General features: G+C 52.1%; 1 protein-coding gene across 3 annotated transcripts in view; it reads right to left on the bottom strand.

Annotated features, from left to right (window-relative positions):
* WIZ (WIZ zinc finger) overlaps positions 1–21,497 on the bottom strand; it is a 58,274-nt gene that overhangs the window by 19,187 nt on the left and 17,590 nt on the right. For 2 of the 3 annotated variants that reach the window (XM_075025246.1, XM_075025248.1), the window contains exons 3-4: positions 4,561–4,621; positions 154–2,693 (exon numbers count right to left, since the gene is read on the bottom strand). In XM_075025246.1, the coding sequence (XP_074881347.1) occupies positions 154–2,693; positions 4,561–4,621 (2,601 nt within the window). The remainder of the gene's footprint in view (positions 1–153; positions 2,694–4,560; positions 4,622–21,497) is intronic. The other variant, XM_075025247.1, reaches the window with a different exon arrangement.

Below are 21,497 nucleotides of genomic sequence, written 5' to 3'. Positions count from 1 at the left end.
GTTGCACCTGAGACAACCGCATGCTACCGGTTGTGCCGTGGCCACCACGGTTCAAGTTGACTACAGTACCATACATACCCAGTTCTCGGTGGGAGGAGAAAACCCCACCGATTAAAATAAGAAAATAGAAAGCACGGTGAATTGAATACATACTACCTTTTTTCTTCTTCTTTTGGAAGGAAAATTTTTGCTCAATAGCTTTCACTTCTTCCGCCGAGATGAAATGACGGACGTTGTAGCTCACCCCCACCCTGTTGAGGTGGCCCCGCACGTGGTTCGCCAGCCCGATCCCGTTGTGAAACCTGTCTGGGCAGTAGGGACATTTCCTCTCCTCATTCTTCAGCATGGGTGAGTCGGAGTCCAAGAGGTCATCAAGCTCCAGAGGACCCTCCAGAGGAGCATCCAACAGGAGCATATCCAAGGGAAGGGGCTCTTCCATCATGAATTCCCGGGAAGGGAGTGTTGTTTTCTTCTTGAACGGCTTCCCCCGGGGCCGCTTCGTCGCCTTGGGGTGCAGGTTCACCTCCTCCAGGAGGACGATGGGGACCATCTTCCGCAACTGCTGCTGCTGCTCCTCCGAAGCTATCGAAGAGTCTGTGGCTTTCAAGGTGTCTCTGAACGTCCTCTTGAGGTCCAAGGCAGCTTGAGGGATGGTGATGGGTTTGATGCCTCTGTTCTCGCTCAAATCTATTTCTGTGCTTACGGAGATCTCCTCTTCCATGCTCCCAGTGTCGCTGGCCAACATCCACTTGTGCCTGAGCTCCTCCAGCCCCATCGGGTGGCTCCTGAGACCGTCGCCTTCTCCTTCAAGGTGCTGAGCTGCTGCTTTTTTTTTCAACTGCTGCAGAGCATACTGGGAATAAGCTTTAGTGGAAGAAAAACCGGACAACCCCAGGTTTTTGTGTGGGGCAGCGTACGGAGCTGCTTTCCTGGCATGAAACCCTGACGTCTGGTAGTCCTTTTTACTAGCCCCGTTGCTTTTGTCGAGTCTTGGGTGAGTTAGGGCAAAACCGTGAACACCTTCATAATGCGATGTGCTTTCTCGGTGAGGCGGAGGGAAAAGCCGGTCTGCTTTGCCGAAATAATCAGTCTCTGCAAACCGGCCTGTCCTGGCCGGGCTGTAGGCATCTCTGCTAGTTCCTGGTTGATTGGGATCATCTTCGTACACCTCTGTGTCCCAGGAGAGGTGGGAATGGGCGTATTTCATATGCTCCTTGAGGATGTTCTCGTTGGGGGCCGGGAAGCTGCAGAGCATACAGGTGCTGAGCCCTTTGCTGCTGCCGTGAGGTGGTACCTGCATCTGCAGGGACGCGTGTTCATTTGGTTTGAAGTGTTTGTAGATGCCGTGCACGGGGCTATCCCGTATTTCTCCGCTGCCCGCACTTCCAAAGAGATTCATGTTCTTTGCCCCTTGGTCCTTCCTCTCCTTGACGTGCATCTTGGCATGCTGGACAAAGATCTTGGAGGAGTTTGTGCCAAAGACGCACTTGGGGCACTGCAGCCGGGCTTCCCGGCCTTCGTCTGGAAACTCATTCAACTTCTGAATCTCTTCGATAATTTTTTCCCTAGACTCTTGGTGGAGCCTTTTGTGCTGCTCCAGAGACGTGGGGTCTCCAAAGGCCCATCCGCACTCGTTGCAGCAGAATTGACACTGCCCTCCCAAAGCATCTCTGTCTTGGTCCCTCCCTGGTCCACGATTATGCTGAAGCATGTGATCCATCAAATGTTCCTTCTTCTTGAAGTAAATGCTGCACTCGATGCAGGTGTACACCGTAGGGTCCTCCTCCGGACCCAGCTCCTCTTTGCCCTGTTCCTCTAACAGGACGCTGCACACGTAGGGCCTCATTTCGATGTCGTAGGAGCTGCAGGGAGCAGGCTCCAGAGACATCAACGGGATCCGCTCCACCGAGTCTTCGGCATTTACCGTCCAGGACTGTTTGCCGACGGTGAGGTCCGCACCGAGCTGAAGACCCGGCTTCTGGATTGTCCACTCGGCTGTGTTGAGTGGGTTGATCTCGCCCAAGTCCGAGTCGACCATGAGCCCCTTCCTGTGGGATGAGGAGCTCTCCAGGGATTTGGACTTGCCAAGGACAGGGTTTAGCGTTTTTCTGAACACCGTCGGAGTCAGCGGAGGAGGCACTTCACGCACGGACTGTCCCCGAAAGGGCAAGTTGGTTGCTACATCTGTCGGCTTACTTATGTCTTTGTAGTGAGGACTTGGGCTTTTGTTGGGTCTAGAAATCCAGTCAACCCTCTGGATTCCCCTCTTACTTTTATCTAAGTGCTCTTTGCTGAGGCCTTCAAGTTGCTTTGGTTCATTTTTAAGATATTTCTCTTCCCCACCGCCAACCGATGCCCCAGCACAAGGGCTGGGCGTCTCTGCTGCCACCTTGCCACCATCCAGGTCCTCGGAGTCGCTCTCCAGTTGCTCAGGATCCACCTGCACAGTATTTACAACCTGTGGCTCCATGGCGAATGCCGACTCCTTTACACACCGCGAGTCTTTTGAGTCCTTCAAGCCAGAGAGTCTCTCTAAAGTGCTTTCTTCTCTCCCATCGCTCACTCTCGTCTCCAGGGCAGAGGTGTCCCAGGTCATGCTGCCAGACACAGTCATGTTTCGCAAGTCTAGGGAGCTCCTGGCATCTGTTCTGTACAAAGCCTTCTTGAACTCCAAATGCTCTTCATTCGTGGAGCTGCAAATTAAGTTTTGAGAGTTAGTAACCAGTTAATGGGATAATACAAACATTTCCATTTACAAAAGGGTTGTCCTAGAACCGGAGTGAGCCTGCGTGGTGTTATGGCATAACACCAGCTGGGGGTTTCATGGTTACTTCCATACTGCCCCAAATACTAAAGACTTGGGACAAAAATGAGTCCATCCCTTTCCACCCTCCCTTGGCTAGAATCATTTCTGCATTTTCTCCTAGGCTTGATTCAAGCTTGTTTCAGCAATGCCTGTATCTGTTCCCTACAGTGGCTCTTCCACGTTCATACCAGGTACAACAGGAGCATTGAGTTCCCATCACCACGAAACCAATCCCTGCCTTGGGCCAGAAGTCATCTTCCCCTTGCTCCACCACACTCTCTGCTTCTCCTTGCCCTTCCCCTCCTAACTTCTCGGGATGCTTGGACACCTTATTGCCTCCTTTTTACCCAGCTCAACAGGGATATTTGCTCTTAGCGATGACACTTGTCACTATCAGGCCAAAGAACAAGCCAAGGAGCTCTTCAAAGTTGCATAAAAACGGATTTAAGTGCCAATGTGGACCATACCAAAGGTCTCTGGGACCAAAGGATGGTTTGTCTCTGTCATTAAATGAAAGTTCCTGGGTGATCCCTCTCCACAGCAGGGGTGGGAAGATTCTGTCCTCCACAGCCAGCTTCATGGCCGGCTTCTCCCTCTACACAGCATCCGTGGCACGGATGCACGGCCAAAAGCGGGATGCAAACCACATTGCCGCTCCTGCCACCTGCTAAACCATCCCTAGGGAAGAAACCTGCTGGACCACAGAGCCCAATGCCGGGAGAAGCCCGGTGACTCGAGACCTCGTGCAAGGAGCTGCTCCAGCGGCAGCAAAACACTATCTCATGGGTCAAATTGTGCTGCCAGGAGAACAAAGCACCTTTGTTGGAGGCAGCAGGGCTGCCAGTTCCACAGGGTTCTCGTGCTGCCTCTCTCTCTCCTTCTTTTTTAAACCTATTTATTTCCAGCTTGTTCCTGGAAAAAGCCAGGTTTAGGGGTGAACTGACCCTCCCACCCCACTACACTCGCCCTCCCGGCTCCAAACCTTTCCCTATTTTTACTCATGAGAAATTGCTGCGGACTGGAGGACGGGCTCACCATTGTCTGTGGCGTGATATCAGGGAAATGCGATTCCCATATGCACTGTAAACCCTGCAAATGTTATTAAAAATAACTCGCTAAGGAAACCGCTGGCCCAGGAAGGATCAGTCGACAGCAGATACTAAAATAAGCTCATTAAAATGTGCTGGGCATTGGTTGCATTGCTAAACAGGCTAAGACAGAGAGTGATTCTGAGCCAGGCGTGGGTCCCCAATGCCATGAGAAGGGACAAGGACCCTTGCCTTGCACAAGCCTTGTGCTGGCACCCCAAAATCTGCCTTTTTCAGGGTACTCAGAACTGCTTGGGACACCCCTTAATGGCTTCAGGACACCCAATACAACCATATCAAGCAGCCACTTCCCAGCATCTCTCTCTCCCTTGCAGCAGGGACAGCCCCAGCAGCACCGAGGGGAACTGGGATGGCTCCGAGGGGAACCGGGATGGCTCCGAGGGATGATTTAGAGTAGGCAGAAGCAGGGTGGTTTGTTGGGAAGCAGGACAAACAAGATTAATTAGAGCAACCAACACCGCTCTGCAGCAAGGGGACTGTGCTGGCTGGCTCTCAAGGGACCTGCTGACGTCCTCAATGGTGGGACAACCCTCTCTGGGGACAGCCAGGGAGATATTTTGGGGCTTTGTGTAACTGGAGTACCATTAGCAAGGGGAGACGAGCTCCCAGGTGCTCCCCGCTCTGTGACATCCCTTGGGAACTTACCCGTGTTCGGTCCTGTGAGCTGTGGCTGGGACGGCACCAGAGAGGGCAGGATCAGGCTCATCTGCAACAGAGAGGAAAGCTCCAAGGTCAGTGCCCAAGTAAGGCTTCTTCAATGCAATTTGCAATAAAGTGATTTTTGCGTGTGTGTGTTAAAAAAGCTTTCCCAGCAGATAAACCCCCTCTGCTCCTGCTGCCCATCCTTCCCTTCTACAGCCGGGTCCGGATTACGGGAGGATTTCCAAGCCACACTTAAGAGGGTTTAATCCCGCGCACAACTATTTGATGTATAATCGTTCCTGCAGCTAAGCAGTTTAACAGGAAGATGCACACGCCGCTGGCCGTGCTCCCGCCACCCCTGCTTGCTGGAGAGGTATCCGGCATGGAACCACGGCCAAATGGCTGAAGAAGGGTTGTCTTGGTCCACACTGCGAAGAAGACCAGTTCCTCCAGCTCTACGGTTGGGGATCACGAGCCCCTCTGGCATCGGCATTCTTCTCTGCCCTTGGACCAGCATGCAGGGCTTCTCTGGGTGCCCAAGCGTCATCTGGGCCTTGGAGGAGCTTTGCTTCACTCCGGCGTTGGCCAAACCCCCAGGCTGGCTCCTGGGCTAAATCATCTCCAATCCTACTTGCGAGAAGATGCAAGGTAGAATTTCAGGCAGTGATGAGAGGCAAGCAAACGCCTCCTGAAGATCTGCAGGGTCTGCTGAGATATATCAGACCCAGCTACATCCTTCCTCAGGAGGAGGAAAGCCTTCGGCTGTGTCCAACAAAAACGTCTGGATTGAACCTACCTGGCCCAGAGACTCTGTCAGCCAGGGCTGAGCTTGGGGCAGGACATGGGGGTCTTGCTCCTCATGCCAGATCCCCCCTGTCCTGGTCCAGCCACGCGTCACCTGTCCCAGCTGTATGGAAAGCAGGGACTCACTTATTACAGGCAAGGCTGGGAGCTTGGGGAAGCTGAGGCATAGCTGGGTGAATCCACATTGTTTCCTGCTGCAAACCAGCCCCAGGCAAGCAAGCTTGCTGCTGGAACAAGGAACTAAACTAGCCCACGTCCCTGCTCCCATCATCATCATCATCATCCTGGGTCATGAGATGCCCAGCAGCCCAGCCCTAGGAAAGCAAGCTTGCTGCTGGGACAAGGAATTGTCCCCTGTCCCTGCTCCCATCATCATCATCATCTTAGGTCATGGGCAGCCTAGCCCTGGGCAAGCAAGCTTGCTGCTAGGACAAGGAATTGTCCCGCATCCCTGCTCCCATCATCGTCATCTGGGTCATGGGATGCCCAGCAGCCCAAGAGTTGTCTGGAGCTCACCAACGCCGTGGAAGTAACGAAGAAGCCATGGGAAGGAGGTGTCCACAGCTTGATGGAGGGTGCAGACCCAGCACAGACCATGCCTGGGGCTCATAGAGAAAAGAAAGGGACATGCAAGGAGCAGCTCAGCCTCCGTCACACACTGTCCAACAACCCAGAGAGCCTTTAATGTTGAACATAAAGATGAGAGTGAGCAGGATCAAGCTGCGCATCCTGAAAAGGCAACGGGGAGCGTTTTGGAAACACCCAGCCAAGGAGATGGGTTTTGCTGCAACAGTCTGCAGGCTCAGCCTGCGAGAGCCTCTACAGCCCAAAGTGACCTCTGTCCCCTCCAGGATGGACGCAGCCGCTCACAGTTTGCATTTATTCTATGGATTACTGGTTGTGTACTGTAAAACCAGGAGGAATGTAGTATTCAGGCCACCACGCTGGTTATGGAGATGGGGGAGGCAGGGTAGGACCAGCCCTGAAAGCAGAGGAGGGATGTGAAAAGCCAGGGTTGGCTTCCCATCCTTCTAACGTCTTAGGTGAGCCACCTCAGAGGTGAGACTTTTAAGCCTGAGCATCTCCAGCCTGTATGTCTCATCCGGAGATGATGAGGTTGGAGCTCTTTCATCTAGATGCAGAGCTGGGACCACACACATCACCTGGGTTTATGCGGCATCCGTGCTGTCAGAGCCTGTCCTGGAGAGGTGGCAGCATCCCTAGCTCCCAGATCAGGTCCTTTTGGCTTTAAAAACATTTTGGAAAAGGCCGGCAGGATCCAGGGCCAAGCTGCCGAGGTCACGGGAGACCGGCAGCATTCATTCAGGAAAGCCTGAGTCACCAACCGGCTGGGGCGGGAATGCCGGGAAAAAACCCAACCCTCCCAAATCGGCAGATTTTAAACACTTCCATAAATCCCCAGCGCGTGGATGGAGAGGGGCAGAGAGCACCGATAGCAAGAAAGGACGGTGGTGGCAGGAGCCTTCCAGGGACTCTTTTGTTCTCCTGAGCTCCAGCACGGCTCCTATTTTTAGAAACTGTCTCCTTTAGAGGAAAACATGCGGTGATTTATCTTTCTCCTGATGAGCACGTAACTGCACTCCCTGCAAATCCTGGTTTCTTGGAAACAGCGAGAGATGAGGGAGTTTAATGTCTTGGACTTAGGAGGCTCAAATTTACCCTCTATGGTAATCCAGCAAGAGCTGCTCCTCTAACCACAGGAGTGTGGCTGCAGCTTTTGCCCGAGAGAGCACGGCAAATCTGAATTAATTTTTGAGCTCATGGTCTCTCCTTCAAGAGGTCAAACACCCTCGTATCAGGGCCACGGGTCTCTCCTCTCTGTTTTTCCTCTATCCCAAGAGTTAAAGCAACCCAGCCAGGACATCAAGACACTTTCAAAATTGAGCCATCACATGAGCCTGTGGCCAAAACACACAAAGAAAACCAGAGCTAAGGGAAAAACTCGTGAGTTTCCCAGTACAGGAGCAGTTATGCGGAGACCAGGAGCTCTCCTAGACACGGCGGACCCAGCTCTAGACAAATTCAGCGATGGTTAATTATGTAACATATTTCAAAGGTCACGGATTGAGAAATACCAACATCTCCAGAAAAGCCAAAAGAGCCCTGGCTTATTGAGGCCATAACTGTCAGAGCTGATAAGCAGAGGGCAATGGCACGCTCGAGAGGCTCAGTCATGTATCAGGGTGCAAAAATTTTGCCTAAACCTTCACCACCACCCCAAAACACACCAGGATGCACCTTGAGGTGCTTTTCCACGTCACCGCTCTTCATACGGCAGATACTTCCTACACAACGGGTCTGGTTTTTTTTGTACCAGAACTACTCAACATGTATTTTAAGCCTAACGACACACCAAATGGTAGCTGTGATAATTAGCAAGGTTGCTCCACTGCGTCAGGAGCTCACAGCTGTTGATAGATCACGAAGCGAGGCCAATGAAGGTCCCCAGCCATCGAGGACTGGAGCACGTTATGGATGAAGCCAGGCTGGGAGAATTGGGCTCATTGCACGTCAGGATGAGAGCATGAAGGTGCTGCCTACAGCCATTAATTGGAGGGTGTAGAGATAACAAAGCCAAACTCCTCCTGGACATGGGCAACGAGAGGACAAGGAAGTTGCAATATGGGAAGCTCTTCCTTGTGAGAGTGGGGGATCCCTGGAGATGCTCAAAACTCAACTTGATGGGGCTTGAACAACCTAACTTTGAAGCTGGCTGTGCTTTGAGCACAGGGGTCGGATGAAGACCTCTGGAGGGTCCTTCCAACCTCAATTATTCTGTGATTTTAGGACTAAAAACACAAAGAAGTTCAACAGTCTAAAGCCAAGAGGTCTTCTGGATGGTGGTTTCCATCAAGACTCTAAACCACCTCAAAACAGGGAGACAATCTCTCCTCTGAAGAGTTCCAACCAAGAAACAATATTCTCCAGAAAGTTTTCTACCCAGCTCCCAAAAGATGTTTAGTGACAGTCTAAAAGAGCATAAAGGAGCGAAAATTTAAAGAAAACTCTAAAATCTAAAAAATACTATTCTTTCCCAAACTTCAAAAGCTGTTCAACTGCACAAGGCTCCATCCCCTGAATACAACAGAAGGTTTCCCTTCCACACAATCCTCCAGGATGGGAGGAAGGACACCCACCTGACCTCAACGTGCTTTCCCCATCTCATATCTCAGCAATAAAGGATGAGGAGGGAGACTCAGCTCCAACTCAAGCTCTCCAGCAGCTCCCAGATCAGCTGGGTTCCTACTGCAGAAGGGCCAGTACTTCCAAAGGACATTGGTCTGAGGCTGTGGTGAACCCATCTCCAATCAAGGGAGGAAAAAAGGAGGTTCCTCCAGAAGGTGATGACTTGGTTTGGACCAGAACTGGACTCTTAAAAAAAAATCAAAAATTAAGCAAATTGGACAGGAATTTGCAATACCACTTTTCTGAGCAATCTGAGTGCTTCCAAAAGCCCTCAAAAGCTTATCTCCTCTACAGCCGGGCTGAGGGACCTTGCCATTTGAGCAATGGTATTAGGCAAGGGGCGAGTTATTGCATCATCTTCCGAGTAACGCAAGATGTCGCAAGGCATGATTTAGCTCTGGAATTAAAGACTAGGTCCTACTTAAGGCTCATGCTTTAATCTCGGGTGTTTAATTTGAGAGCAAAAGGTACCAGAAGAAATGCTCACTAGCACCAGCAGCTGATACAGGTTCTACATATTGTAAATAACCTGGAAAAAAAACAGTTTTGGCTCAACACATGGCTTTCCACGGTCCAAAAACACAAGAGTAACCAACAGTGCCAAAAAAACCAGCAGACAGACCCGCACAGTGGGATTACTGCTTGATAGCAGTGGGAAAACACTGTACCCCCATGCCATGGTGGTGCTGGAGCCAAGCGGTGGCCAGGCAAGCAGCTGGGCGTTCACTGGCATGCTACCACCCAACCCAGCCATGGGGATTTCTGCCACATTGGATAGCACAGATTTGGGTTTCTTACCACTGAAATGAGCAATCCCATGCTGGAAACATTCAGTCACCCAGGACTAGGAGATGGCCAAGAAATAGGAGGGGTTTTCCAGCCCCCAGCATCATAGGAGCTATTTAGCTCCCCAAAAGCTCACTGAAAATGCAGGGAAGCAGGAGCTTCATTTCCCACATCCCAGCCCATCTCTAAATCCATCCCACAGCCCCAAACTTGGCTCTTCCAGCCCAAAACAGCCATCCAAGCCCACCTCTCCAAGGCCACGTCCATGATAGCAGAGCCACAGCAGGTCCAAGCCAAGCTGGGCTTGTGTTTGCAGTGCAAGCAGTGGCATTCGGTGGGCAGAGGTGCTGTCAGCGCTTTTGCTCAGCAATCCTGACATTGCCTGGACATGAGCACGTGCCTCCAGGCTGAGAGCGGGCAACAGAAGCAAAACATGGAGATCCTACAAAAGAAGGTGCAACTGGCAGCTCTTTCCTCTCCAACCCACTCTAAATAGGGCCAACACAAGGCAAGGCTTTGCATGAGGACCATGAGATGCTCCACGGCAGAGCTTTTCCCTTGCACAAGAGAAGACTACCACCTGCACCCCAGCATCCCCCTGTCCACCAAAAGCACCTGGATGAGCAGCCTGGGTGCTCTGCATGCATCAGGCTCAGCCTGGAGCTGTTTGGGTGGCCACCCATGCCAGATTCAAGCTCTTCGATGGTATTCCTGCCCCAAATCCCCAGGGTAGACGTCGCTTCCATTGCTCTGTGCTTGGAACAGCCACTCTTCAGCAGAAACCATTTCACCCACGGTCTCATGTGAGCATCCAAATGCTCTCCCTGGAGCCAGACAAGACAATCATGTTCTCCGACCCTTTGCTGTGGCTTGCCAGAAGCAAACTGGAGATTTTGCTTGTGCTCCTGAATACAGATGAGCTGGTGTAAGGACAGGCTTTGCTGCGGGAGGGCTTGGCCAGACACATGAAATTCACATTTCCTCCTGAAAATGGGCACGTTTGGAGTTGGTTTTCCTGCACATAGCTCTGGATTCTGCTCCAATGAAAGCTCTCGGCCATTTGCAGATAAAAGCGAGAGACATTTCTTTCTCCTTTGCGCTGCGTGGCAGTTCAGGGCAGTATTTAAGGACGCTCCTAAGCCTGTGGGCAGGTGACCTTGAGGACAGGAGCTCTTCAAAGCACGGCATGCTGGCAGCACATCGCGTCTCATCTGACTAAGGCTTAGCTGGCTGCTGACGGTGCCGGGGATGGTGCCGTTGTGTTCACCCAACACCGACAGCTCCGTGTTCGCTTCTGCTTGGGCTTCCCAGGAGCGGCATGGGTCTTTTCACCCCTCTGCAGGCACAGGGTGCTGGAAGTTCGCGTGTTTAAGAGCTGGAAACGCCCAGGGTTGTGCAACCAGGATCCAGGTGCTGATATTTCTGCTGCTGGACTTTGTACAGGCAGGAAAAGACACCACAAAGAGCCCAAGCGATGGCAGACCACAAAGAGCGAAGCAGATAAACACTTATATACCCAATGCATCTGCTCTAGTCCCAGGAGATGGACGCCGTAGCCTCGCACTCAAGGGGATCAGCTCATTGCAGTGGGATTAATAACCCACCTTGGGAGCTGCTTGTGTTTTAACCCACGCTCTGGCTTGGGAGGAGCTGCCTGGGTTGGGACTTTGCTCAGCTTGCGGCAGCAGCTGGACTGGGGAGCTTGGAGGACTCTGTATGATCGCTGCAAGGGGGGTGAAGCAGACTCTACTGATGAAAGAACGATGTCCAGCCCCGTAATGAGGTGAAAAACACAACACAGTGGTAAGAGCATCGTGAAGGGATGCAGCTCAGTGCTCCCCAGCCAAAGGATCCCACGTTTTTAATTGCATCAGTGCTACCTTCTGCCAAATTATTCACCCATCGACTCACCAAGGCCACACCGAGCTGTAGTAATCCCGGTATGAGCAGAACCATCCGTACGTGGTCCCTCTAGCTCCTCAAGCTGCTTAGCAATGCTAGAGATGACGCAAAAAGAGGAGGCAGGACTGTGCAGGCAAAGTACAGGCAGCATGAATACAGACCAAAACCACAACAAATGGTGCTCCAAGTGCTGGCAGCCATGGTGCCATCCATCCTGCCAGCACCACATGTCCCAGCCATCTCCCTTACACCAGCTTGGCTCTTTTTTTGAGCCAGTTCAGTGGAGAAGTACTGGAAGAGATGGGATTGGGCTCAAAAGCAAGGACTGCAGATATCTCCAGGGAGGGACAGAGACAGCTGCCAGATGAGCAGGTCAGAGCTCTTCTCCTCCACGACTTGAGGCTTATCTCAACATAGTGACTCATGTGGGATCTCTCCACCGAGAGAGGCCGGACGCAAGACATCCAAAAGGCATTTGGGAAGCCAGGGATCAGCACGATTCCCATCCTTTGGTCTCCTCCTTGGGTTCGTTTTGTATGTGGGGATAGAGGTTGACCCCCCCAGAGACACTGTGGCACCTCCATCCTTGGAGATCTTCCAAGCTGGACAAACTGCTCTTGCTTTGGCATTAGCCCTCCAACCCAAATCCTCCTTTCTACCCAAAAAAATGTTGAGGCTAAACAAGAAGCACCCCGAATATTTTTTCCCCAGCTTCATAAAGGCTTTGCGCTTGGTGCTCTCTGCTTGTTCCCAGTATTAATCCGGGCACAAACAACCAAATCATCCCCCAACAACTGAACTTCAAGGGGTAGCAGCCTTCAGTGGGGGCGCAGAGACCTCCCAAAGCCTTGCTAAGGCAGAAGATAAAGTGATTTTGGTGCAGAAGGAGCCAAAAGCTCCTACCTTTTGCTTCAGCAAGTCCTTGGCCTGTGCCTGATTTGGGGAGAAAAAAAAAACAAAAACCAAAACATAAATAAAAAAATCAAATCCCATTTCCAGTGATTGCCTCACTTTGGGCTCGGGAAGCCCCATGAGCCCAGGAGCATCACCTGAAACAGCAGCATGGGAAGAGGCTGGGGGGCCATAAAGCAACTGAGAGCTTGGAGGGGCAGGTCTGGATGGCAGATGAGTCAGGGACTGGCTCTCCTCACTGCCCAACCCAGAGGACAGGCACAACATCTTGGTCCCATCAAGTCCAAATTGCTCTTGGCAAGAGAAACCACACTACCGGGAACCCCGGTGCAGGAAACAAGGACCTTCAGGCACTACCAAAGCCAGCAACACCCCAATATCAGCATTACTAGAAAATTTTAAGACAACCGCAAGCTGCAGAGCAAGGACAAACGCGCAGACGTTTCCCATAGGAGAAGACCGTGGTGACCACGTTGGCTCCGGGCCAAAGCCACCCTGTGTTCCCCATCCACCAGCAACACATGGTGACGGCTGCGGGTCTCAATGGGCACTGGAAACCTTGAAGCAACCAGTGAGCACCCGTCTTTCCCAATGGATGGGCTTCAGGGCAAGCACCGGTCTCCCCTCCGGTTCCCACCTCCCCTAAAATTAGAGCCCATGGGTTTCCACCCTCCTTTCGCACAGGAGCCGGGGGGATCATATCCCTGCATGGAATCGATCCTATCTACTGGATCCCCTGTTTGGTTTCTAGGTGAAAAATAGGATTTGTTTTCACTCTGCCTGGACACCACAAACCCCAAGACCCCACGCAAGACCGTAGGCACGTGGCCCAGTGTCCTACCACGCGCGCGGGGACAAGCGGGTCCCTCTTGCCTCCGTCACCGGCAGCAGTTCGGGGTTATCCTGTCCCCGCTATTGCAACCAGTTCTCCCTCGAGCAGTTAGAAAAGCAACGCCTGCTCAGGAAGTGGTCTCTGCAGCAGACGGAGGTGGGGAACGGCACTGCTGCAAGGGGAGGGTACTGGATGTGCTGACTCAGCATCCCAGCGAGCTCTAGCTCGTCCCGGCAACCCGGCAGCGCAGAGCATGGCATGCAAGACCCCCCTGGCTCCTCTCCAGCATCCTGCTTGGGCAGCGAGGCCAAGCGATGTACCACGGACCCAGAAAAACACCGAATGCTTCCAACCCCACCAGCACCCATTTTCCACAGAGGGTTTCCCAATGCCACCAGCCCTGGTCCTCCTTCACTTGGCTCTCACTGTGCAGGATTTCCCTGCCATTGCTGTCACGCCCAAGCTTAACTCTTCCCCTTGAAACACAGACCCAGCACCCTGGCTGTCGCTCAGCTTGGCTCTGCCCAGGCACGCTCCATCCAGCGGCTCCAGAGTTCGTTCTTGCCGGTGCAGACAGATCAGTGCGTGTTGCATCTGTACAAAAACCCACTCGAACCTCTCTGGATGAGACCTCTGCGTTATCGAGTGAGCCCTGGAGTGCTCTGTGGGCCAACCCTGGGTGCTGAGCAGATATTTCATGGGAGGCAATGGCTTCCCCATGTGCTCGGTGGCCGTATTTCTCACTCGTCCAATGTAAAGCTCAGAGATTTGGCACCAGTTTGGCACCAACCGGCCACTTGAGCTCAAGTGGCACTTCTCCTCCTAGCACCAATAAGAGCAACAACCCCCCAGCTGAAGCACACCATTCCCCACCACGAGCTCATTATCCTCCAAGAGATCCTCATGTTTTGGCTCAGGGAAAATAAAGAATCACCCAAGAGATCTCCATGTCCGGCTCAGAAATAAACACCCATCCACTGCCACTGTCAATTCTCAAGACGGCACCCAAGTTTTCACACCAAGAGCGCAGGGGTCCCGTGGGGACAGCTGGATTTAAGCAAACTGCTCACATTGAAGGGAAAAAAAAAAACCCAACAACAACCTAAACTAAACTAAGCCAGTGCCTGTTGGGTCGTGCACATGGGCTTGCATTCAAGCTGCCCGAGTCAGCAGAGCTCAGGAAGCCTTGCGCGCTTCTGGAAGACGGAGCCGTAGGAAGCATGACACATCTTGAGATGTTGGCTCTGCTCCCCAGGATGTTTATGGTCAGCAAGAGCTTGCCACGATTTCACAGACTTCACATAAACATCTGGATGAAGGACTCTACCGAGGCTCAACCAGAGATGCCGTCCTGGTGCGGGGCTGGTGAGCGCCACGTTACTCCCAAGCCAGAGCAGCAGGACCTCAACGTGGACATGCAGGACAGCCGTTAGCTTCCAGTACCCATCCCACTGTGAGCACTGGCACATCTTCATCGGAGAGAGGAGCGGCGTGGTATGACTCGCTTGCCCACTAAAGCCACTCCACCAGAGACCCTGTCTTGCTGTTGAGCTCTGATCGAGGAGGAAAAAGACGAAGCCAGTGCTGAGGTGCCTCATCTCACCGGTCACCAAGGGCTAGGGAAGTCCCATTGGGGTGGAAACAAGATGTTAAGTGTCTGGATGGGAGCCATACCGCAGCTCCGAACACTTCCCTTCAGCTCTCCCAGGACGGCACAGTCCCTCCAGCCCTTGTAGGACTTGCCAGGACTGCCCAAGGGTGGCCAGAAGAACACGTTAAATTTGTATCTCCCAAACTTCCACCATTTGGGCATTGTCATCTCAGAAACAGCCGCACAGCGACACGCAATTTCTTTTCCAAGAAAGAGGCCAACCTGCAGGTCTGTGAGCCAAAGAGTGGAGCCAGGAGAGGACGAGCCATCTGCTCGGAGGAAGGGCCGCACCCTTCCATGACCAACGGAGCTGGGAGATGTCCCCACAGCAGCCCAGGGAACTCGGAGCAGGGGGGTCTCCACTGTAGTTTTGGCCACCACAACCCAACAGCGAGGGCTTGTGATAAAACCCACCAGCTTCAGAGACCAAGCAGGACCAACCCACTCAAGGTGGAGAAGGAGAAGCATCATGGCAGCATAAAAGCTGGCAGGATCCACAAACAGAGAGGCAGATCTAGAAAAGATCATGAAGGCCACCAGAAAAAACATCTATGGGGGCAAAGACTCAACCGAAAATGAAGCATCAAGGGGTTGCACTAAAGAGTCTCCTGGAGAGCCCAAGCAGCTGCCGATGATGTCCCATACCTGCTCCTGACCCCAAAGGGTGCATTAGAAAGGTCCCTGATGCAGAGAAGAGCCAGCCAGCAGCATTCCAAGGGAAAAGGATGGGGATATTGTGCCGAAAAAGCCAGGGGTAATCCCAGGAATCAGAAGACAGACAGGGGTGATGGACCACAACAGGATGAGAAGCTTGCTAGCTGGATGACCGGACGACCTGCTGCACTCACCAGTCACACGGGAACTGCAAGTCACCAACGATCTGGCTGGGGAAAAACAAAACAAAACAAAACACAAAAAAAAACCCAAAAAACAAACCACCAAAAAATCGAAGGAAAAAAAAAAAAAAAAAAGAAAAATCTAGCTGTGGTTTGCAACCTGCAGTTCACGGACAACTTCGAAAGGCAGCAGAGAAAAGCCAGCCTGCTGTCAGCAGCTTGAACTCGCTCCACAGGCATCTGCTCCCCGCTGGAAAACCTCCGGCAAATCTAATGAGGAGGAAAAACCCCCCATTCCTCTCGGAAACTCCGCGCACGACGGGTCAAGGAGTCCATGCTGAGACCCTGCGCAGGGTTTCATCACTGGTGTGCAAGTGAGATTAACCGAAACTGAAACAGGTGCGAGGAAGGGCTACCATGGGGAAAACCAGCTCTTCTGCTGCAAGCAGACAAACAGCGTGGCTTGTTTAGCTTGGCACGGCCGAGAGGGAACCCGACACTTTCCCAGCGAGAAGCTTTGCTCTTATTTCCAGCCTCTCCGCGCTCCCCGGCCAGAGGACATGAGTTATACTTGGGTTTTCTCAGCTCTGAGGGTATTTGCAGAGCCTGGGGGGATGCACTGGCGCTGTGCCCCACTCCCAGCCACAGCACGGGGGGATGGAGAGCCCAGACCCATCCGAAAAGCTCCAGGCACTGCAAGGCAAAGTTTTGGGCTGTGTTTCCACCAAGGCAAAAGCTGGTGGCACAAGGCCAATAGACACGGTTGAGGGCTTGCTCCCAGGCTCGACGGCTTGCTCCCAGGCTCCAGAGTGATACAGACTTCCCAGGATACTCCAAATGTTTGCACGATTTTGGGCTCTGGTGTTATTTCCAAGGCTCCCGCAGAACCACGATGAGACAGTGGGGCAAGGGCAGACACACAGTGCCCCAAACCTGGGACTGATACTGTGACCTGCATCAGGTCGGGATGATGCAGCTGCTCCTTCCCCACTGTGCTTGGATCCCGCTGCCACCTCTCACCATGACTTGCACCAGAGATGCTCAGCCAACAGCACTATTCGGGACAGAACCAACCCCATTTGGTCCTGGGACGGCAATCCCAAAGCCAAAGCCTCCGGTTTTGAGCCCGAAAAAACCTCCGGCAAAAGCTTCACGTGCTTCAGAAAATAGCACTGAGGCTTGAAAGGGTTTGAGACGCAACACCAGCTCCTAAATGCTAATTGCTCTCCAGTGCCTGCTGCCTGCTTCGGGCAGGGAAGGCATTTGCTCTATGTCTATCCTCTAAAAAGAATTCTAACACACACCCCCCCAAAAAAAAGACTTCTTTTTCACAAGCTCTCCTTCGCCAACCCGGTCTCGCACAGCCCCAAGCGCGCTGGCACAGCACCAAGCCATCTCCCAAAGTATTTTCACAAGAGCTGACGGACCGGGTGCGGATGCTCCGTAAAACCTGGCCGTTCCTTTACCGCTTAAAACCACCAGGGCTCCCCGGCCGTACCCTCAAATCTGGTGGGATGGGGATTGCGCCGAGCATCGTGGACCACTGGTCGCCCTCTGAGGGTTGCTGTTTGTGGTGGGTCCTGCATCCAGCATCTACACCGGGTTTTGCAGCTGCTGCACCATGCGGCAGAAACCTCCCTCTGCAAATCAGGGTGCAAATACCTGTTTAACAGGGTATTTTCTACCCAGGGTGTTTCCAATTTTGCATTTCCCCCATTACCAAGCCTTTTAAAAACAAAAGGCAAGTGAGAAAGAGCACTGCCCGAGGGTGCCAGCCCTCCATTCAAGTCTTTTACCTACAGCTAAGAGCCCGAATTGAGCCTTTTCAGAGGTGATTCCAAGCCGATATTTGAAAACCTTTCATTTTTATTATTTCCCTTAAAGAGTTATCAGGCCTCCAAGCAAATTCATCCTCTAGATCCTACTCTGCTCCATCCAGCTTTAAGCAAGATTTATGTGACGGGCGGCAGAAAACTTTCCTCGTCAGCAGAGGACACATCCAGCATCTAATGAAAGAACAGTTTCTATCCAAGCTGCTTGAAAGGCATCCAGACTCTGTTGCAAGCTCATCTTGTTTGGATCCATCTCTATTAAATTTCTAGCAGATCTCGGCTGCTCCCATAAAAGTGGCAGTGTTTTTACCGGCGATGAATGCAGGCGATTCACATCGCCATCCCCTTTTTTGCTCCGGGTCCCTCCAACTCCACATCTTTCACCCCCCACAAACTTTTTCCTCCATCTGCCGGCAGGTTTTGGCTTCAGCATCATTAAAACAGGGTTTTAATCACCTAAAAAGCAAAGGTGAGGGAGCCCTGGGAAGCCACCACAAGCCTTAACTCTTTTGTACCTGCAATATTAGCTGGCAAGAAGATCCCCAAAGGCTGTTTTGGACGTTATAACGCCACAGAGAAGACTCCTGAGGGATCTTCTTTTCGCTGTTCATTGCTGTCAGCCTGTAACAAGCTGTCCTCTCCAATTACCGAAACCCACCATCGGCCGTGAAGACCTGGGAATGCTTATTAATCACACTGGCGTACGTGCAGGAGCGCTCCGGAGAGCACGCGATGTTGATGGGCAAGCCTTGCCGAGCGCGGATGCTTCCCCAAACCGAGCCAAGAGGTTGGGTTTGGTCCTTGGCACGAGTGTGGGCTCTCGGGGCCACCTTGGCACGGCGTCGGGGCCAAGTGCTGGTGTTATGGAGAATTGCTGGATGGCTTCGCCTGGCAGCATCTTACCCCCCATGTTAGGGTTGGCGGGAACGTGCCAGGCTCCAGTGATGAGGAGATGGGAGCCCAAAAAGCTGCTGAGATCCTTCCTCCACTCAACCATTCTACACAGAAAAGAGCTGGGGGGGTCCTAAACACCCCAGGATGGAAAAGCAGGACTCTGGCCCCTGGATGAGCAAGAAGGGACCAGCCACCAGCAACGCTTGCTGGAAAATAGAGATAAATTGAGAATATTTTCAGCCCCGACCCAGAGCTTGGATGTTTCTGAAGGGACCATCTAGTATAAACTGGGGAGAAACACCTTCCCCAGCTCCTCTGTCCTTAAACTAATCCTTTTTTCTACATCTGGGTGTCTTTGATGGTTAAGCACCAGAAGTCTCTTCCCACAGATACAGATATTTTCAGGAGACAGCAAGAAAAGGAAGGATTTTGACGACATAGACAGCCCAAAACAATAGTAACGCACTGGATAACGTGGATACAAGGAGAACAAACCACCAGGGAGGAAGGGAAGCAGCTGCTCAGCTCCATGTTGCACCCTAGAGACAAACCCAAATGGGATACGTGCCACCTTGTTCTCCTACAAGGACACCATGCTTCCGCAGCAAGAATTTCATGACTTAAAAACCAGTTAGATTCTCCCAAAACCACAAAGCACCAGCTGGGGTGAAACCTGTGTGTCCCACTGACACAAGGACATAGAATCTCCTGTGTTGGAAGAGACCCACGAGGATCATCAAGCCCAACTCCTGACTCCATGCAGGGCAATCTAGAAGTTAAACCGTGTATCTAAGAGCTTTCTCCAAACTCTTCTGGAACACCAGCGGGCTCGGGGCCCCTGACCTCATCCCTGCGGAGCTTATTCCAGTGCTCAACCACCCACTCTGTGAAGAACTCCCTTTCCTAATGGCCAATCTGAACTTCCCTTGATGCAGCTTTAAGCTGTTCCCTTGTGTCCTTCTACCAGACACCCAAGAGAAGAGATCAGCACCTCCTTTTCTTCCCCCCATCACGAGGAAGTTGTAGGCATCAACGAGGCCACCCCTCAGTCTCCTCTTCTCTAAGCTGACCAACCTTGGTGTCCCCAGCCGCTCCTCACAAACCCTCTACTCCTTTCACCGTCTCTGTTGCTCTCCTTTGGACATGTTCTAATACTTTTATGTCCTTCTCAGACTGTGGAGCCCCAAAGTGCCCACAGGGCTCAAGGTGAGGTCACACCAAGACGTGGGACAACCACATCTTTCGACCAGTTTGCTATACTGTGCCTAATGCACCCCAGGATATGGGTGGCCCTCTTTGCCATGAGGGCACATGGCTGACTCCCGTTGAACTTCCCATCAACCAAAAGCCCCAGATCCCTCCCTGCAGAGCTACGCCCCAGCCTGTTGGCCCCAAATCTATATACGTACATCCCAGACGACACCATCCCAAGTGCAGAATCTGTCATTTGTCCTTGTTCAATGTCATACAGCTGGCGATTGCCCAGTGCTCGGATCTATCGAGATCTCTCCATGAGGCCTCTCTACCCTCAGGGGAATCAACAGCTTCTCCTAATTTAGTATCATCAGCAAACTTACCGAGTGTGCACTCAATTCCCGTGTCCAGGTCATCGATAAAAACATTGAAGAGAGAAAAACCCCTAGAGAACACCACTAGTTACTGGCCACCAGCCAGATGTTGCCCTGCTGACCCTTCAGCCGACTATTCACCCAACGTGTTGTGTTCATGTCTAGCTGTATGCTGGACATTTCTCCAGAAGGATGCTCTGAAACAGTATCAAAAGCTTTGCTAAAATCCCCCAAAACCACATCTACTGCCTTCCCTTCATCCATAAGGCCGGCAGCCTTGTCACAAAAGGATAGTCAGTTAGGAAGACATGACCTTCCCTTCATGAACCCATATTGGCTTTCACTGATGACTGCAACATCTTTCAAGTGTTTTTCAATAACTCCCAGAATAACCTTCTCCATAATTTCACCAGGCACCAAAGCGAGACCGACAGGCCTATAATTACCAGGGTCATCTTTCTTGGAAATTGGAGTAACATTTGCTAACTTCCACTTGACTGGGACCTCTCCAGAGTCCCAAGACCCTTGATAAATAACAGAAATGTCTCACAATAACATCATCCAACTCTCCCAGTAACCTGGGATGAATCCCATCAGGCCACATAGACTTATGTGCATGCAGTTGCTGCAGCAAATCCCATACAAGTTCCAAGTCAACTGGGAGATTGTCACTCCCCCAGTTGTGGTCCTCCAACCATAGGCTCCACAGGGTCCCAGGGCCCATCACTGGTGTTAAAGACAGGGGTGGAAAAAGGCATGAAAAGCCTCTGATTTATCTTCATGCCTATTTATAAGGTGACCAACACCATCAAGTAACAGACCAATGTTTTCTTTAGTCCTCCTTTTGTTGTTAACATACTTTAAAAAAACCTTTTTTTTTTTTTGTTACACACCACATTACTGGCTAGACACAGTGCTGCAGGAGGCACAGTGCAAACACGAGTTTCATTTTCTCAGCAGCAGCAAACTCCAGAGAAGGATTAACGTGGCCTCATGCCGAAGAATTAGCTCATTTCTGCTGGGGTTGGGAGAAGGTTACGGTATCTCCATCCCCAGCTTGACCCAGCAGCAGTTTGCTCTTGCAAAAGGGGTCATTGCCACTGCCACTTACCCCTTACACGCTCCCGAATAGCTTTTATCCCCCCGATACCGAGAAAAAAAACCCCTAGATTTAGGCCACTTGCCTAGGTTTTCCAGATATCTGGCAGCCCAGCTGGAGCAGGAGAGCAGCCTGGGCTGTAGGACAGAAGTAATCCACCCCGAAAAACCCAACACTGCAGCCACAACACATTTACGCCCCACTTGCCCCAACCAAGAACTTGGCTTTGCATGGCCAAAACACAAGCTTGCACCAGTACAGAACCCTTCCTCCCCATAAATGCCCAGTGGAGAAGAAGGATTGGGCCATGTCCTACTTTGCAAGGCAGCAGGAGAATCCACGGCCGTGCCCAGTGTTGCCCCCGGCTTATTTTTAAACCGTGGCCCGGTTAGCACGAGCAACGGCACAGGGGAGAGAGGCTGTTGGGGGTGCTGGATTTGGGAGGTTATTTATAGACACCGAAAGATGGGCACGGCAGGTGCTCTGTGCCTTGGACAACCGCTACCAAGCGCAGATGTGAAACCTTCTCCCAGCACACCGAGGAGGACCACTGGGCACCAGACAGGAGCCCTCCTCGCCACAGACTTTACCCATTCAGGGCCACAGTTTTGGGTTAC

Source organism: Buteo buteo, chromosome 4 (genome assembly GCF_964188355.1).
Source record: "Buteo buteo chromosome 4, bButBut1.hap1.1, whole genome shotgun sequence".
Classification (NCBI taxonomy): Eukaryota; Metazoa; Chordata; class Aves; order Accipitriformes; family Accipitridae; genus Buteo; species Buteo buteo.
This window is presented reverse-complemented; position numbering and strand designations above follow the sequence as displayed.